The 14350-nt window shown below is 43.6% G+C and overlaps 1 protein-coding gene across 2 annotated transcripts in view; it reads left to right on the forward strand.

Moving 5' to 3' along the window:
• The window catches only part of LOC140514004 (vesicle-associated membrane protein 7-like), a 38230-nt gene that overhangs the window by 12302 nt on the left and 11578 nt on the right, over nt 1–14350 (forward strand). For both annotated transcript variants that reach the window (XM_072623951.1, XM_072623950.1), the window contains exon 5: nt 5914–6072. In XM_072623951.1, the coding sequence (XP_072480052.1) occupies nt 5914–6072 (159 nt within the window). The remainder of the gene's footprint in view (nt 1–5913; nt 6073–14350) is intronic.

Below are 14350 nucleotides of genomic sequence, written 5' to 3' on the forward strand. Positions count from 1 at the left end.
TATCCTCTGTTGCCTGCCCTGGCTTCATCTCCACTATCATCACCAACCCCTAACCAACTGCTGGTAAGTGCCAAGGCCCCAGAAGCATCCAAACTCCCAGAGCAGCAGCCCTGCTCTAGCCAAGCCCCTCATAGCCAGAGCACAGGGATACAATCAGGACTGAACTGGTTTCAGGCCATCCTGGCTCAAAGAACCGGTGGTTGAATTTTCACAGTGAGTGTTCACCTCTCAGAAGTCAGCCAACACAACAAATCCAAGTTTGAGTTACTGTTTAGTTGATTGTATAGAATTAAGAAAGTAATGGAGGAAGATGTTAATGATGCAGATTCAATCTGTAAATATATCTGACATATCCCCAGAGATCAGTAGAAACACTTTGTATGTAGTAAGCACTAAAGAAGTGCTATTTCATTCAATCAGAATCTTTATCAAATGTAATTTGGTCATTACATTCTCCATAAAGCCAAACCAGTCTCTCCTTTCCCCTCCTCTCTGGAATTATTTCCCTCTTTATCTTCAGAATTTCATTCATTCATTCATCCCTTTTGAACTGACTTCCCCTAGAGTCAAGATCCTTGGGATCCTCCTAATCCTTTCTTTTGATGTTCTGCAGTCTCTTCTCCCCATATCCCAGGTGCCTCTCAGGCCATGCCAGGCTTTGAAGAGTATTCATTTCCTCCCAGTTTCCAGCCTTCCCACATGAGGAACCAGTTCCTCCTCATAGGGTAGATTCAAGTTCAGAAGAGCACACCCCCTCCTCATTTTGTCCACCTTTTGAAGGATGGCATTATCACTTACATTTGTTTAATCATCAAGTGGCACTGCTGCCAATAACCTGATCCAACTCACCAAAAGAACCAGGCATTGCTAAGTCCCTATCTCATTCCAACAACAGAGACCTCTGAGGAAGTGTGAGGCTTTCTCTGGTTCCTAGAGACCTTGATCCCCTAACTTTATCCCTATCTGGGTAGCAGCTCCTTGTCATTTAGCCTAAAGGGAGAAAGCAGTTCAAATTCATCCAATCAGACTAACTCTCAAATGTCTGGTATCACTCAAAAACACCTTCCTCCTCACTGGATCAGCTGTGTTTCAATTAGCCCTCGTTAGAAGAACCCAATATAATGGCTCAGCTCTAGAGAGAAGCATACTTGCTGTGTGCAGTTTTTACTCCAAGGTATAGATTTAACAAAAGGAATAAATCATTATATGATAGAAGACCTCTTGCCCCAGAAAGCCTGAGAGTCTTCCCCTTCCAAATTGATTTTTTTTTAACTAGGCAAAGAGGCCATTCTCTGCCTCATTTCTTACCTAGCTTAATGGTTGAATGGGCATTGTCTCAGACAAACTGAGACCTAGGAAAGATCTTAGCTCGAAAAGACTAGAGTCTCCCACTGCATCTGGGGCCATCTTCACTTGTTCTGATCTGCATCTTGCCACTGGACCCAGATGGCTGCAGAGGAAAGAGGAGGCTGCTGACTTTGCACAGCCCTGCCTCACTTAAATCCAACTCACTCGCCAGTCGTCTTCCTGACGTCATGGTCCTTAAACAACAACAACAAGTCTCTATATAAAACCAAGACCCAGCATTGTCTATAATGGAAGAGCACTAGAGACTTTTCCCACAAGATCAGAAATAAGCACGGATATCCTTACCACCACTATTACTTTATGTAGTGCCAGGCATGCTTGCTGTGGCTAGAAAACAAGTTAAAGGAATGAAGGCAATAAGCAGAAAGAGTCGAGCCAAATCAACAAGTATCTATTAAGCACCTATTGCTTTCTGGGTGCTGTGAGAAACACCAGGATATAAAGAAAGCCAAAAAACAAGCAAAAACCAAAACAGTCTCTGCTCTCAAGAAGCTCACGGTCTAATGGAGGTGACAGCATGCAGACAACTAGGTACTAACAAGATCTATATGGAATAAATTGGGGGTAATCTCAGAGGGAAAGCACTAAGATAAAGGAGGACTAGGAAAGGCTCATTCTGGAAAGTAGAACCTTACCGGGGATGAAAAAGAAGATTAATTAAAATTGAAAGCAGAGGTTGTAGGAGATATTAATAACTAATAAAATAGGGAAACCATTGATTAATCTGATTAAAGAGAGAGGAAAACCAAGCTGCCAATACCCAAAATGAAAAGGAGTTCACAACTGATAATGAAACTACCAGAGATTGTCTGATTCTACCCAACACAATTAATAACCTGAATGAAATTAATGACTAGTTGAACAGCATAAAAATGCCCACATGAACAGGACCAAAAGAGAGAATTTAAAGAACCCAACCTGCCAAGTGTGGTGATGCACACTTGTGATCCCTCCTGCTAGGGAGTCTCTCGAGCTCGGGAGATCTGAGCTGCAGTGGCTCAGTGGCTGAGTATTCCCGCTAAGTTCAACATTAAAATATAGACAGAGATGAGGGAGAGAAATCCAGGGCAGAGCAACAGCCAGGGAAAGTGCTCAAGTGCTGTCTGTGAGGATCACAGAGCACATGGAGGCAAGAAGACCCCTGGAAAGGGAGGAAGGGCTTTAAAAGCCAAATAAGACTTGATATTGGATCGTGGAGGTCAGAGGGAGCCCCTGGAAGTTATTGAATAAGGAGGCGATAGGGTCTTTTAGGAGGATCAATTTGACAGCTGATTTGAGGAAGGATTAAACTGGGGAAGATGCTTGAGACATGGAGACCACCGAGCCAGCCAGTGCAATGGTCCCAGTATGAGGGTATGAAGAAGACAAGGACCAGGGTGGGGGCAGAGTCAGAAGAGAGAAGGGCGCATATGCAATAGATGTTCTGAAAGGAGAAACAACAGGACTTGGCAACAGATTGGGTAGAGAGGGAGGGTTGAGGATGATGCCTAAGTGTTGAGCCTGTGTGACTGGGAAGATAGGGGTACCCTGGACATGCTGACTTTGAGATGTCCATAGGACATCCAGTAAAAAATGTATGAGATGATGTCAGGAGAGAGGTCCAAGCTGAACAAAGAAATCTTGGAGTCATCCTTCAGAGATGATCATTGAAGCCAGCTGCTGATAAAATCACCAAATGAAAGAGTATGGATGGAGAAGAAGACCCAGGACAGAGTCTAGTGGAGACCCACATTTAGTGGAAATGACCTGTGAAGATCCAGCCAGAGTAGAGAATCAGGACAGAGCAATATCATGAAAAGTTATTATCAAGAGATTGTCAAGGAAAAGAGGAAGATCCACAGTTTCAGAGGCTAACAAGCAAGCACGTCAAGAAGGATGAGGATTGAGGAAAGGCCAGTAGATCAGGTAGTTAAAAGAACATCGGTATCTTTGGTTAGAGCAGGTTTAGGTGAATGATGAGGTCAGAATCCAGCTTACAAAGAGCTAAGAAGTGAGAGGATAAGAAGCAGAAGTACTGATGGTACCTCTTTAACCTTTAAGATGCTTTTATTGTCACTTTCTCCAAATCATATTTAACTTTGAGGACTAGAGATCCAAGCACAAAAAAAAATTTGGAAAAATTAATGACTTTTGCAAAGTGGTGAAATGTAAAACAAACCCAGACAAATCATCAACTTTTCTATATGTTACCAACAAAACCTAGCAGGAAGAGACAAATTCCGTTCAAAATAACTGCGTAATAGATGCGATATTTGAGGCATACATAGGAATTTTATAAATAGAACTACAAAACACTCTTTACAGAAACAAAAACAGACCTAAATAATTAGGAAAGCACTAATTGCCCATGGGTAGACTGAGCCAATATAATAAAAATGACATTAACTAAATTCAGTTTTTAAGTGCCTTATCAATCAAACTACCAAAGGACTACTTTATAGAGCTCAAAAAATAATAATAAATTTACCTGGAGGAACAAAAGGACAAAAATATCAAGGAAAATAATGAAAAATGAAAAATAAAGAAGAGACCTAGCAGTGCCAAATCTCAAACTTTACTAAAAAACAATAATCAAAATTCTCTTGAGCTTCTTTAAAAATAGGAACATCAACCAATAGAAAAATCAAAATATAGCCGGATGTTCATTACACCCAAAGACCCTGCCTACTAGGGTAAAGATTCACTCTTTACCAAATCTCCTGGGAAAACTGAAAAAGCAATCTGGCAAAATTTAGAGTTAGGACAATATATTATACCATATAATATAAATAAGCTCCAATATGACCTAAATATAAGGTTTTGTCACAAATTAGAGGAGCTGAGGAAATACTTAGCACAATTACAGATAAATAGAGATCATAGTATGTAAAATAGATAAATTTGATTCCTTAAAGTTGAAAAGCAAAATGAATGCAAATAAAATTAGAAGGAAAACGTGTGAAAACATGGATGAAAAGTCTGAGAGAGTTTCTGGGTAATTAATAATTTTATTAATTGTGGCTAGAAGATAATAAAATAGCCAGTTAGCTTTCTCTCCTAAACCAAAGAATCATGGAGGACTCTCAGTGTTTATATGCCCTTGGAAGATTGTTTCCAACAGTGGAAATCAACCCGGATTGGTTAACAATGAGAAAATGAATATTATAATGAGAGGCAGGGATATTCTAATGAGGGTTGAGGGACTTGACTGGTTTATATCCCTCTTATTCATCTTTACTCGTCTTTATTCTGCCTTGGGCAATCTAGGCAAAGGGATTTACCTCTACCCAAGTCTGCCTGAGTGGCACAAGAGTCAAATTTCTCTTAGATTACGTTCTCTTTGTAAGGTTTTCTCTTTGGAAAGGGTCCAACCCAAGATGGTATAAGCACGTACCCCAAGGATTTGGGCAAACTCATCTATCAGCAATGTCCTTTTAGAGACTGGCTACGTACCCTACAGGGGCTTATTTCTGAATGAGAAAAAAAGGGAAAACCTTCATTTCAATTAATACTTGGTTATTAATATAAAAGAAATAATAATTTCTCTCACATGTGTGGGTTTAGGGAAAAGATAATGTCATTGTAATCAATCCCTGCTTGCTCTTCTTATACTACTCTCTGTTTCCCAGGGGAGGGAAGGGGAGAAGAGGGGAGGGGAGAGGAGGAGAGGGAAAAGAGAAGCATTTATATAGCAACGTACTATGTGCTAGGTCCTGTGACTTACCCAGGGTCACACAACTAGTAAGTATCTGAGGCTGGATTTGAGGATTTGAGCTCATGTCTTCCTGAGTCCAGGCCCAGTACTCTATACAGGGCTTCACCAGCTGCCTCTACAAAAAGGAAGAGGGGGGTAATGGATGTATGTATGTGTGTATGTATATATTAGGGGAAGGAATAGATTGTATGTACTGGGCACCTGAAGCCCAGAGCCCAACACTATCATGATCTGGGGACAGGCTGGGTACAGGGGTGGTGGAAAATTGTGTGTGCAGCTGCTTGGGTCCCAGGTGAGTAGAGTTAAGTTACCTCCTTCCTACCCACAACCAGAAAAGGCCATCCATGGAAAGGTGCAGAGTGGATGGAGGAGTGCCGAAATGGGACATGTCCGAAACAAGCCTTGAACTGGCCACAGAGGGAGGGAGAGGGAATTCAACCCATCTTCCAACCCCCCATCTATTGATGCTCTAAGTCAAGTTCCAGCTTCCTCGGGGCTTTTTCTCAGCTCCCACCTTACAGACCAGAGGTCTGACATAATGAGTGCCCCTCCGAGTCTGCTTCAATGTCACCTACAGGAAGATGACAAAGGTAGTTTACTTAGACAGACTTGATCGAATACTTATTGAATATGCTGATATTGATCCCCTATTACCTTTTAGAGGTGTGGCGTGGGGTCGAGCCAATCCAATGCTTTTGCGCTTTTTTGGAATTGGATGTTTACTGCCTTCCTTGCGCCTTGTGGGTGTCTCCCTCACCTGAGACAAGTTTTCTGCACCTGTGCTTCAATGGCTACATGTACATGTACATGAAGGATATTTGTACAAAATAAGCCTCTTCTTTTTCTCACAGATGAAATACAATCAAAGTCAAGGTGAATTCATGATTTCTGGTCTGAAAAGTCAAGTGATGGATGTCAAAAATTCAATGTCACAGAATATTGACAAAATGTTGAAAAGAGAAGAAAAACTGAATATACTTATTGACAGAACCAACAATCTTCAAGTGGCTGTAAGTCTCTGCCTCCTCTCCTGCCATCCCTCCATGCTAGGGCCCATAGGTCATTTGCCTCCACTGAGTGCTTTTAAGGGGATTTTGGTGAAAGTGAAGGTGGCAGACTTTCTGTAAGCCCCTTCTTCATCTCAGAGTTGTCAGAAAATCTAATTTTCAGAGTCCAAAAAAATAAGAATTTAGAGGGTGATCATGTGCATGACAAAGGAATTTTTCACTTTAGGATTCATCCGTGTTTCTTTAAATAGTGGTCTTTTTATTGTGTCTGAAATATGGTTGATCCCTTTTCAGTAACATGATAGGGACCAGGATGGGACAGACCTGGGTTTCATTGACAGGGGAAACTCCCAGGAAAGGAAGACTCTCAACAATGCAGGGTGGCACCCTCTGGGAGCAGCCCGGGGACAAGTGAGGCTGAGCCAGCTTCGGCCATGCCGGCTGCTCAAAGCGGTGCCCTGGGACATGGGAGGTGGGGCACGAGAGTGGGGGCGCAGCCGGCCTTGGGCGCCCCCCTTCCCGTCCCAACCCTCTCTTTGAAGGGGGGCTACAAGAGCCCAAAGCCCTAGGGGCCTCTGCGCTGCTCCCCCGCCTCCCCTGCCTGGTCTTCTGTGGGGCTCTGGGGTTTGGCACTGAAGGGGTGGTTATTAACTTTGGAGGAATGACGAGGTCTGAAGGCAGAGTGGGAGGGGAGGCAGGGTAAACAGCTCGAGTTCAGACCCAAAGGCCGGGAGGAGACATTGCCTCCTCCTTCATCGTCTGCCCAGTGTGTGGGTAAAAATCCAGGAAGAGGAGAGGGGGCAGACCTCGGCGAGCCCGGCTCTCGGCCCGCTGTGCAGCTGTTAGTCTGGTCACCCCCGCCGTCCGGTCATCACATCCATCCCCCGTCGGGCCACCGCTGCCAGTCGGTCACCACGGCCCCAACCCCCTCCGGCCACTCCTGCCAGCTGGGTTATTCCAGTCATCTGGTCACCCCCACGGTCCGGCCGATCAGGCCCTCTGGTCAGCCCTGCTGCCTGGTTCCTCCCCCCTGCCCCCAGCAGTCTTCCGTCGTCCTGCCTGGGGGGGAGAGGGGGAGTGCCCATGGCTGTGATCTCTTTGCCCTTTATTTAGTGGGCATGTAGGCAGCTTCCTTGGGGTGTTCATCCTCAATGCCCAGAACCAGGGCCTGGCCTTGGGCACAGAGGAGCCCTGTGTCATGGAGACCTGGAGCCCAGGGGCCCAAGGCCCTGAGAACTGCTCTTTGCTGAATCCTCTATAAACCAGTATCAGGAAGGCCTGGAGCTCTGTGGACCTCATAGATTCTTTATTCCCATGGGGGCTTTTCCATTGATTTCCATTTATCCCCACAGATAGGAACCTGCTGGGCCGCATCTGTCGGTGTCTGACTGTTTGCTATTAGGAAGGTTTGCCTTGTTTCTACTTTCTACCTCCTTGACTCAGCCCTCTGACATGCCACGGTGGGAAATGGTTGTGATAAGAATGATGTCCCCAGAAAGTGGCCTCAGAAGGACGGGTCACACGTGGGGGAGGAAAACCAGTGACAAAGAAAGACCCAGAGGCAGGGTGTTTTACTTAACCATGCTTCTTGGCAGGAAAGAACCTTCCCCTTGAATGCAGAACAAGGTGGAATTCTTTCTGTTGGTTGCCTCTTCTCAGTGCTGACTCACATGGAACTTATACAGTTATCCCTTCCACATTTGGGGGGGTAGGGGCCTGGCACCCCACAATCCAGAAAATCCGAGTAAAATTTTTTGGCCCTCTCTGCGTTCCAAAGAAGACATCTGAATTTTTCCTTTTTTTTTTTATGCGGTGTTTACGGTACCTTATTTTATATTTGGGTTAAGTATTTGCTCATAGACTCTGTGTTGTTGGCTGGTCTTCACATGTTGTTGCCACTTTTACAAAACTCCCCCCAAATTCCCATTTAGTTTCTTATGCCGACCCAAAATATATTGAAACCACAATGGAGAAAGTTGCAATGTGGAAGGAATAACTGTAATTTCAATCCACTACATAGATCTTTTTTCAGAACACATGCTATCAACCCAGGTCTCCCCCATCTCGCACTTGTAAAGCTAATTTTTAGTTACCTAAGTACAAGAATTTATATTTATCTAGACTGAATTTCATCTTCTTAGATTCAGCCTTGTGTTGGCTTCTTAAGATCCTTTTGGATGGATCCTGACCCTTTAATCCAGTGTCTTGACTCCTCCTTCCAACTTGAATCTTCTCCAAATTTGATGAGCATATTTTCTACGCTTTTATCTGTCATTGATAAAAATGTCAAAGAGCACAGATCCATGTGGTTCTCCACTGGAGACATCCTACCACCTTGATATCGGACCATCAATGGCAGCTCTTGGCATCTGGCCAATCCAACCAATTCTGCATCCATCTGATTGTATTCTCTTGTAATTCATATCTTTATCTTTTCCACAAAAAAGAGTATGGTATAATTCATCAAAACCTTTGCTAAAGTCTAGGTAAACTATGTCCACAACATTCTTCATGTCTTCCTCTGTCAGAAGAGGAAATGAGTCTACACTGGCATGACCTGTTCTTGATGAAGCCATACTAAATGTTGCCTTCAACAGCCTGCCATGCTCTGCTAATCCCCTCACCAAGGAGGCCTACATCCTTACATAGATAGAGATGGGAGAGTAGGCATAAAAGTCAGTCAATGTTTTAAGGCTGCTGGTGGTGAAATAGATGGAGCACCAGGCCCGGAGTCAGGAAGACCATGGTTCAAATTCAGCTTGAGACACTCAAGGAGCTGTGTAACTCTAAGCAAGTCACTTCACCTTTGTTTGCCTCAGTTTCTTCAGTAATAAAGTAGGGATAATAATAGCACTTATCTCAAAGGGTGGTTGTGAGGATAAAATGAGATCATTATTAGCACAGTTCCTGGCACATACACTTATTCCCTTCCCTTTTTCAAGGTCTCTCTCTGGTTTGGGGTTTGTTTTGATTTTTTCCAAAACCCTGACATTTTTCTCTCCTTTGGATACTTTACATTTTAAGACAAAAATTAATATTAGCTCTAGTTTCTACTGTGTGGATTTCTACTGTATTGATTCTACAATGTAATTGATTTTTATGCAGTATTAATTTTATAATTGAGTCTGCATCTGCCCAAAGCCATCTTTCTATGTCCTTGAATTGAACTCGGAAATTCTGTTTTCCCTTGGAATTAGCTTAAAGTTAGTTTAAATGAAAAGTTGATATCTTGCAAACCATTGCTCCCTCGGATACTTCCTTGGTATCTGTTAAGGCCAACAAGTTAACTTGGTACCACTCCCAAAAGATATTTTGTCAGTCCTTGTTTGTCTTTGTGTAATAACAAGAGCTTTTCCATCTCTTCCAAGGAGACTGCAAGTCTGGTGGTTGGAATACCCCAGCAAAGGCTGCAAAATACAGATGTGTCCCATAAAACAATTAACATTCTTTAATTGTTATAGAGGGTCGTGATTAACCTCACCTTTCTCAAAAAGTCAGTTGCAGTGTTCCTAGTCCAACCCTAAAACCCATCACCTTTTCTCCATGCCTACCAAGACACCTTCTGGGTGTCAATAAAGAGGGGTCCCCTCCTTCTCCTTGGGATGGTTGATTTTACAGAGGCAGCCAGGCTTTGTCAGGGTGGTGGCCAATTGAGTCAGTCACTTCATGGGATGCTCTGTGGTCCAGCAGCTCTACTGAATCAATCAATAGCACTAAACTAGGGGTCCTTAATTAGTCTGGGAGGAGCAAAGGGTTCCAGCCAATGGAATTAAATAACCAGGGAAAGTAGATTACACTTGGATGAGAGTCTGTTGCACCTTTATCCACAACTTGCATAAAACCAGCAAGCAAATTAGACTTTATAGTGGTGGGCTGGCCTGGGAAGACAGCTGCAGTCGGGGCCCTCAGAGGGAACTGCTTGTGACCAGCCCAGGGAGAGGAGAAGAGTGCCTGGGGCCCATAGTTTCATCACCTTAGAGACCACTCAAGACCAGTTCAAACCCTGGGCCTGTTTCCCTTCCCTTTTGTGAAAAGGCCAGAAAGCAGTCACCCGTGAGCTTCATTTGGAAAGGACTGGGGAAGCAGGGTGCTCAAGGGGTCTCCAAACCTAACCCCTGAGGAAAGCAGCAAGTAAAGTCCCCTCACTGCAAAGCAGGCCTATAGGAGGGCCCTGCCTCACTCACTAGCTCCTCTGTGGCTAGAATTGTTTTTTTTCCATTTTAAATAAAAAAAAAATGAGAGTGTTTTACAAGCATTAATTTTTAGTGGAGCAAAATTAGGGGAAGGAAAATTACTATACCCCCTAAAAATGGAACATTGTACCTTAGAATGAGAGAGCTAGAAGGAACCTTAGACATAACTGACCCTACTCCCTCATTTTAAAGACGAGGAAACAGGACCAAGCAAGCTGACTAATCAGAGCAGCTTGAATAACATTTGCTACACAAGTAGTTTATGGCATAGGCAGGACTCCAAATCCAGTCATCCTGCCCCTATAGCACTCTGCTGCAGAAAAGATTTTGTAAACCCTTGAAGGGTTTATATTGTTGGTGTCGTCATCATCATCGTCATCGTCATCATCATCACCACCAAGGCTGGTGAATCACAACATCTCTCACCACTCAAAGTCAGTCTTACCCTAGTTCTGGCCTTACCACCTGTGACCTAGGCTATTGCAATAGCTTCCTAATTGGCACCCCTGCTTGCAGGCATGTCACCAAGGTGCAGTAGAAAGTACTGACCTTGGAGTCAGGAAGACCTGGCTTCAAATCCTGCCTCATAAGGATCCCATGAGCCTTCTCTAATCTATCCTTCACACGACTTGCACACCGTCATCCCTCAAACCTGATGCTCTTGTGTCTTTCTGTCTGCTCTATTATCTTCATTACTGCCCCTCTATTAAGTATCAAGCAGTATGCCAGTCACTGGGATGACCAGGACACAAGTTAAAGGTCCCTCCCTACATGACTCTTACCTTCTAATAAGGGGAGAGAGCATGTACATACATATATACATGTATGTATATGCAAAAGAAATGAACGATGGAAGCCTTTATTAGGCACGTCCTGTGTGTCAGTACTTCCCTGAGCACTGAGAATACCAATGGAGGAGTCAGCTGGTCGCTGTCCTCCGGGATATTCAAATGGGGAAACAGAGGGAAGGTTCAGCTACCAGGCAGATGATCAGACTTCTTCTGTGATGTCCTTTCTACTGATAGAAGCATGTCAGTTTCTGAGGTTCAGTCATTTGACAGGAGCTTGATCAGAAAATCTCTAGGCCAAATTGGGGGTACAAAGGTGCAAAATTGGGGGTACAAAGGTGCCAAATTGGGAGTATGAAGGTGCCAAGTTGGGAAGGTACAGAAGTGTCAAACTCCACCAGCAATGAGGCCACACAGATCCATGCCTAGGGATTCCTGCAGGCAGCATATTGACTTAGAGTTTTATTCTACTTTTAGTTTTTTTGTTAAATATTTCCCAATCACATCTTAATCTGTTTCTGGTCATACTGGAGAGGCCAGGTGCTGATTGTTTCCCATAGGGATTGGCAGCGGGCAAGAGGCTAGAAGTCAACATGCAAAATATACAAAGTACTTGAGGAGAGGGGAAGAGTCAACAAGCATTTATTAAGTGTTTATTATGTGCCAGGGACTGGGGATACAAAACAAAAAAGGAATAAAATCATTGTTTTGAAGAAGCCTGCAGGCTAAAGGGGGCAGGAGGGATTCTAGGAGACAACATGCAAATAACTAAGTATAAGCAAGATATATACAGCCCACGTGTTGAACAGCCTGAACTCGAGCAAAATGAACTACAGCAAATGCAACTGGGAAACATTTAACCAAACAAAAATACAACAGAACAAAGATAATGTTAATATTAGTAATATGTAAGACTAGGTTAATGTATTTTTCTAAGTCAATCTGTGACCCACAGGGATCCTTATGCACAGTTCCCCTGTTTCTGTTCTAAATTGAAACCACTGATATAGAGGATAAAATGAGTAATCTCAGAAGAAAGGCACTAAAATTAAGGAGGATTAGGAAAGGTTTCTTGGAGAATCTGGGGCTTTAGTTGAGTCTTGAAGGAAACCAGGGAAGCTAAGATGTGAAGACAAGAGGGAGGCCAATGTCGCTGTATCATAGAGTAGGTGAAGAAGAGTAAGGTATAAGAAGATGGAAAGATAGGAAGGGACCAGGTTCTGGAGGACTTTAAAAGCTTAATAGAAGATTTTATATTTGATCCTGCATATAACAGGGAACCGCTGGAGTTGATGTCATGGGGGAGGCAGAGGAGGGGAAGGGAGAAAGACTTGCCTTTTTGGAAGGGTCAGTTTGACAGTTGAGTAGAGGAAAAAGCAGGAATACAAGCCAGCAGGCCACTGCAGTACTCTAAGCCTGAGGTGAAGAGGGCTTACATCAATGTCAGAGGAGAGGAGGGGAAATGTACAAGAGATGTGACCAAGGCAGAAACCACAGGATTTGGCAACAGATTGGATATGGGAGTGAGAGAGAGTAAGGACACCTAGGATGTGAGCCTGAGGGGATAATAGAGCCCTGGATAGTAATAGGGAAATTAGGAAGATAAGAGGGTTGAGGGGGAAATAATGAGTACAGTTTTAGACATGATGGATTTAAGATTTCTAAGGCACATTCAATTTGAGATGTCCAGTAAGCAGTTGGAGATGTGAAAATGAAAATCAGCAAAGAAGTTAAGGCTGGACCAATAGATCTTAGAAACATCTGCATAGAGATCGTTGAATCCATGGGGGCTGATGAGGTCACTAAGTGAAATAATAGAGTGACAGAAAAGGGTCCAAGACAAAGTCCCTAAAGGATATCCCTGGTTAGGGGTGGTGACATAGATAAAGATCTGGCAGAGGAGACAGAGAAGGAGCAGGCAGGCTGGGAGGAGGAGAGTCAGGAGAGTAGAACTTGGACCAAGGAGCATCAAGAAGAGGACTGACAGTGGCAAAAGCCTTGAGAGAAGTCAAAAAGGATGAGGATTTGAGGAAAAGTCATTCATTTTGGCAATTTAAGATCATTAGTAACTTTGGAGAGAACGGTATCAACTGAATGACGAGGTTAGAAGTCAGACTACAAAGAGTTAAGAAAATGAAAGGAAAGGGAGAGGAGGCACCTGTTGTAGTTTCTTCCATAAGGTTAGCTACAAAAAGGAGGAGAAATGGAGAGTGATAGCTAGTGAGGAGGGAGGGATCAAGGGGCACAGCTTTGTCAGATCAAGGAATGGGAGCATGTTTCTAGGCAATGGGGAAGGAGCCAGTAGACAGGGAATGACTGAAAATTAGTGAGAGAAAGGGGATGTTAGAATGAGATAATTTACGTACATAAAGGAGTATGGCTTGGCAAAGAGAGGGACCATCTCTCCATGTGAGCTTGGGGTGAAGGAGACAAGGGCAGAAGGCAGCTCAGTGATGTGACATGAGGTGGGAGCTCATGGTGAGTTGCCTCAAATTTTTTTGTGAAATATGAGGCAAAGTTCTCAGCTGAGGGGGTGGAGAAAGGGGAGCCATGAAAGATGTGAGGAGAATGAAAAGGTTTAGAAAAAATGCTGCAGTGAATGAGATCACTATGAAGCAATAAGGAAGGTTTGAAAGGAACACCTTGCTGCCCTAGGTTCCAGTTGAGATTATGTAACCTAAACTTGAGTAGACCAGTCATGGCTTAGTGATTTTCTCTAATTTCATTCAGTAATGCATGAGTGCGAGTGGATTAACTCAAGGTTTGGGTTTGGAAGGACACAATCTTCAATAAGAAAAGGGGACAAAGGACTCAAGAGACAGTGCACAGTTGGACTAGTTCACCAAGGGGTTAAGATGGGGAGAGAAAGAGAGTGTAGCCAATGAAGGAATCATTATTCCTGGAAGAGAAATTAGAGGTGGAGGGATTGGAAGTCATGGGAAGGATGAAGAACACAGGGAGAGGTAGATTGACAACAGATTATGATCAGAAAAAAAGTATTTCAGAATTCATGACCATGGATATGGAACATGTATGAGTGATGGCAAGATGAAGGGCATCTCTGTGTGTAGCTGTGGAGGGGCAGAAGAAGTAGGAGGGGAAAGGAAGTTGAGAAATTAAGAGATTATGGCATTAGAGGGAGCAAAAGTATGTATTTTGAAGTCCCCTAGCATGAGGACAGGAGTTAGGCAAGAGATAAAGAATGGGAGCCAGGCACTAAATTCACTGAGGAAGAAAGGTGAGTGTCCTGGAGGTCTATAGACCTATATTGAACAAACCTCAAAAAAAAAGAGGGGGAGC

Source organism: Notamacropus eugenii, chromosome 7 (assembly GCF_028372415.1).
Source record: "Notamacropus eugenii isolate mMacEug1 chromosome 7, mMacEug1.pri_v2, whole genome shotgun sequence".
Classification (NCBI taxonomy): Eukaryota; Metazoa; Chordata; class Mammalia; order Diprotodontia; family Macropodidae; genus Notamacropus; species Notamacropus eugenii.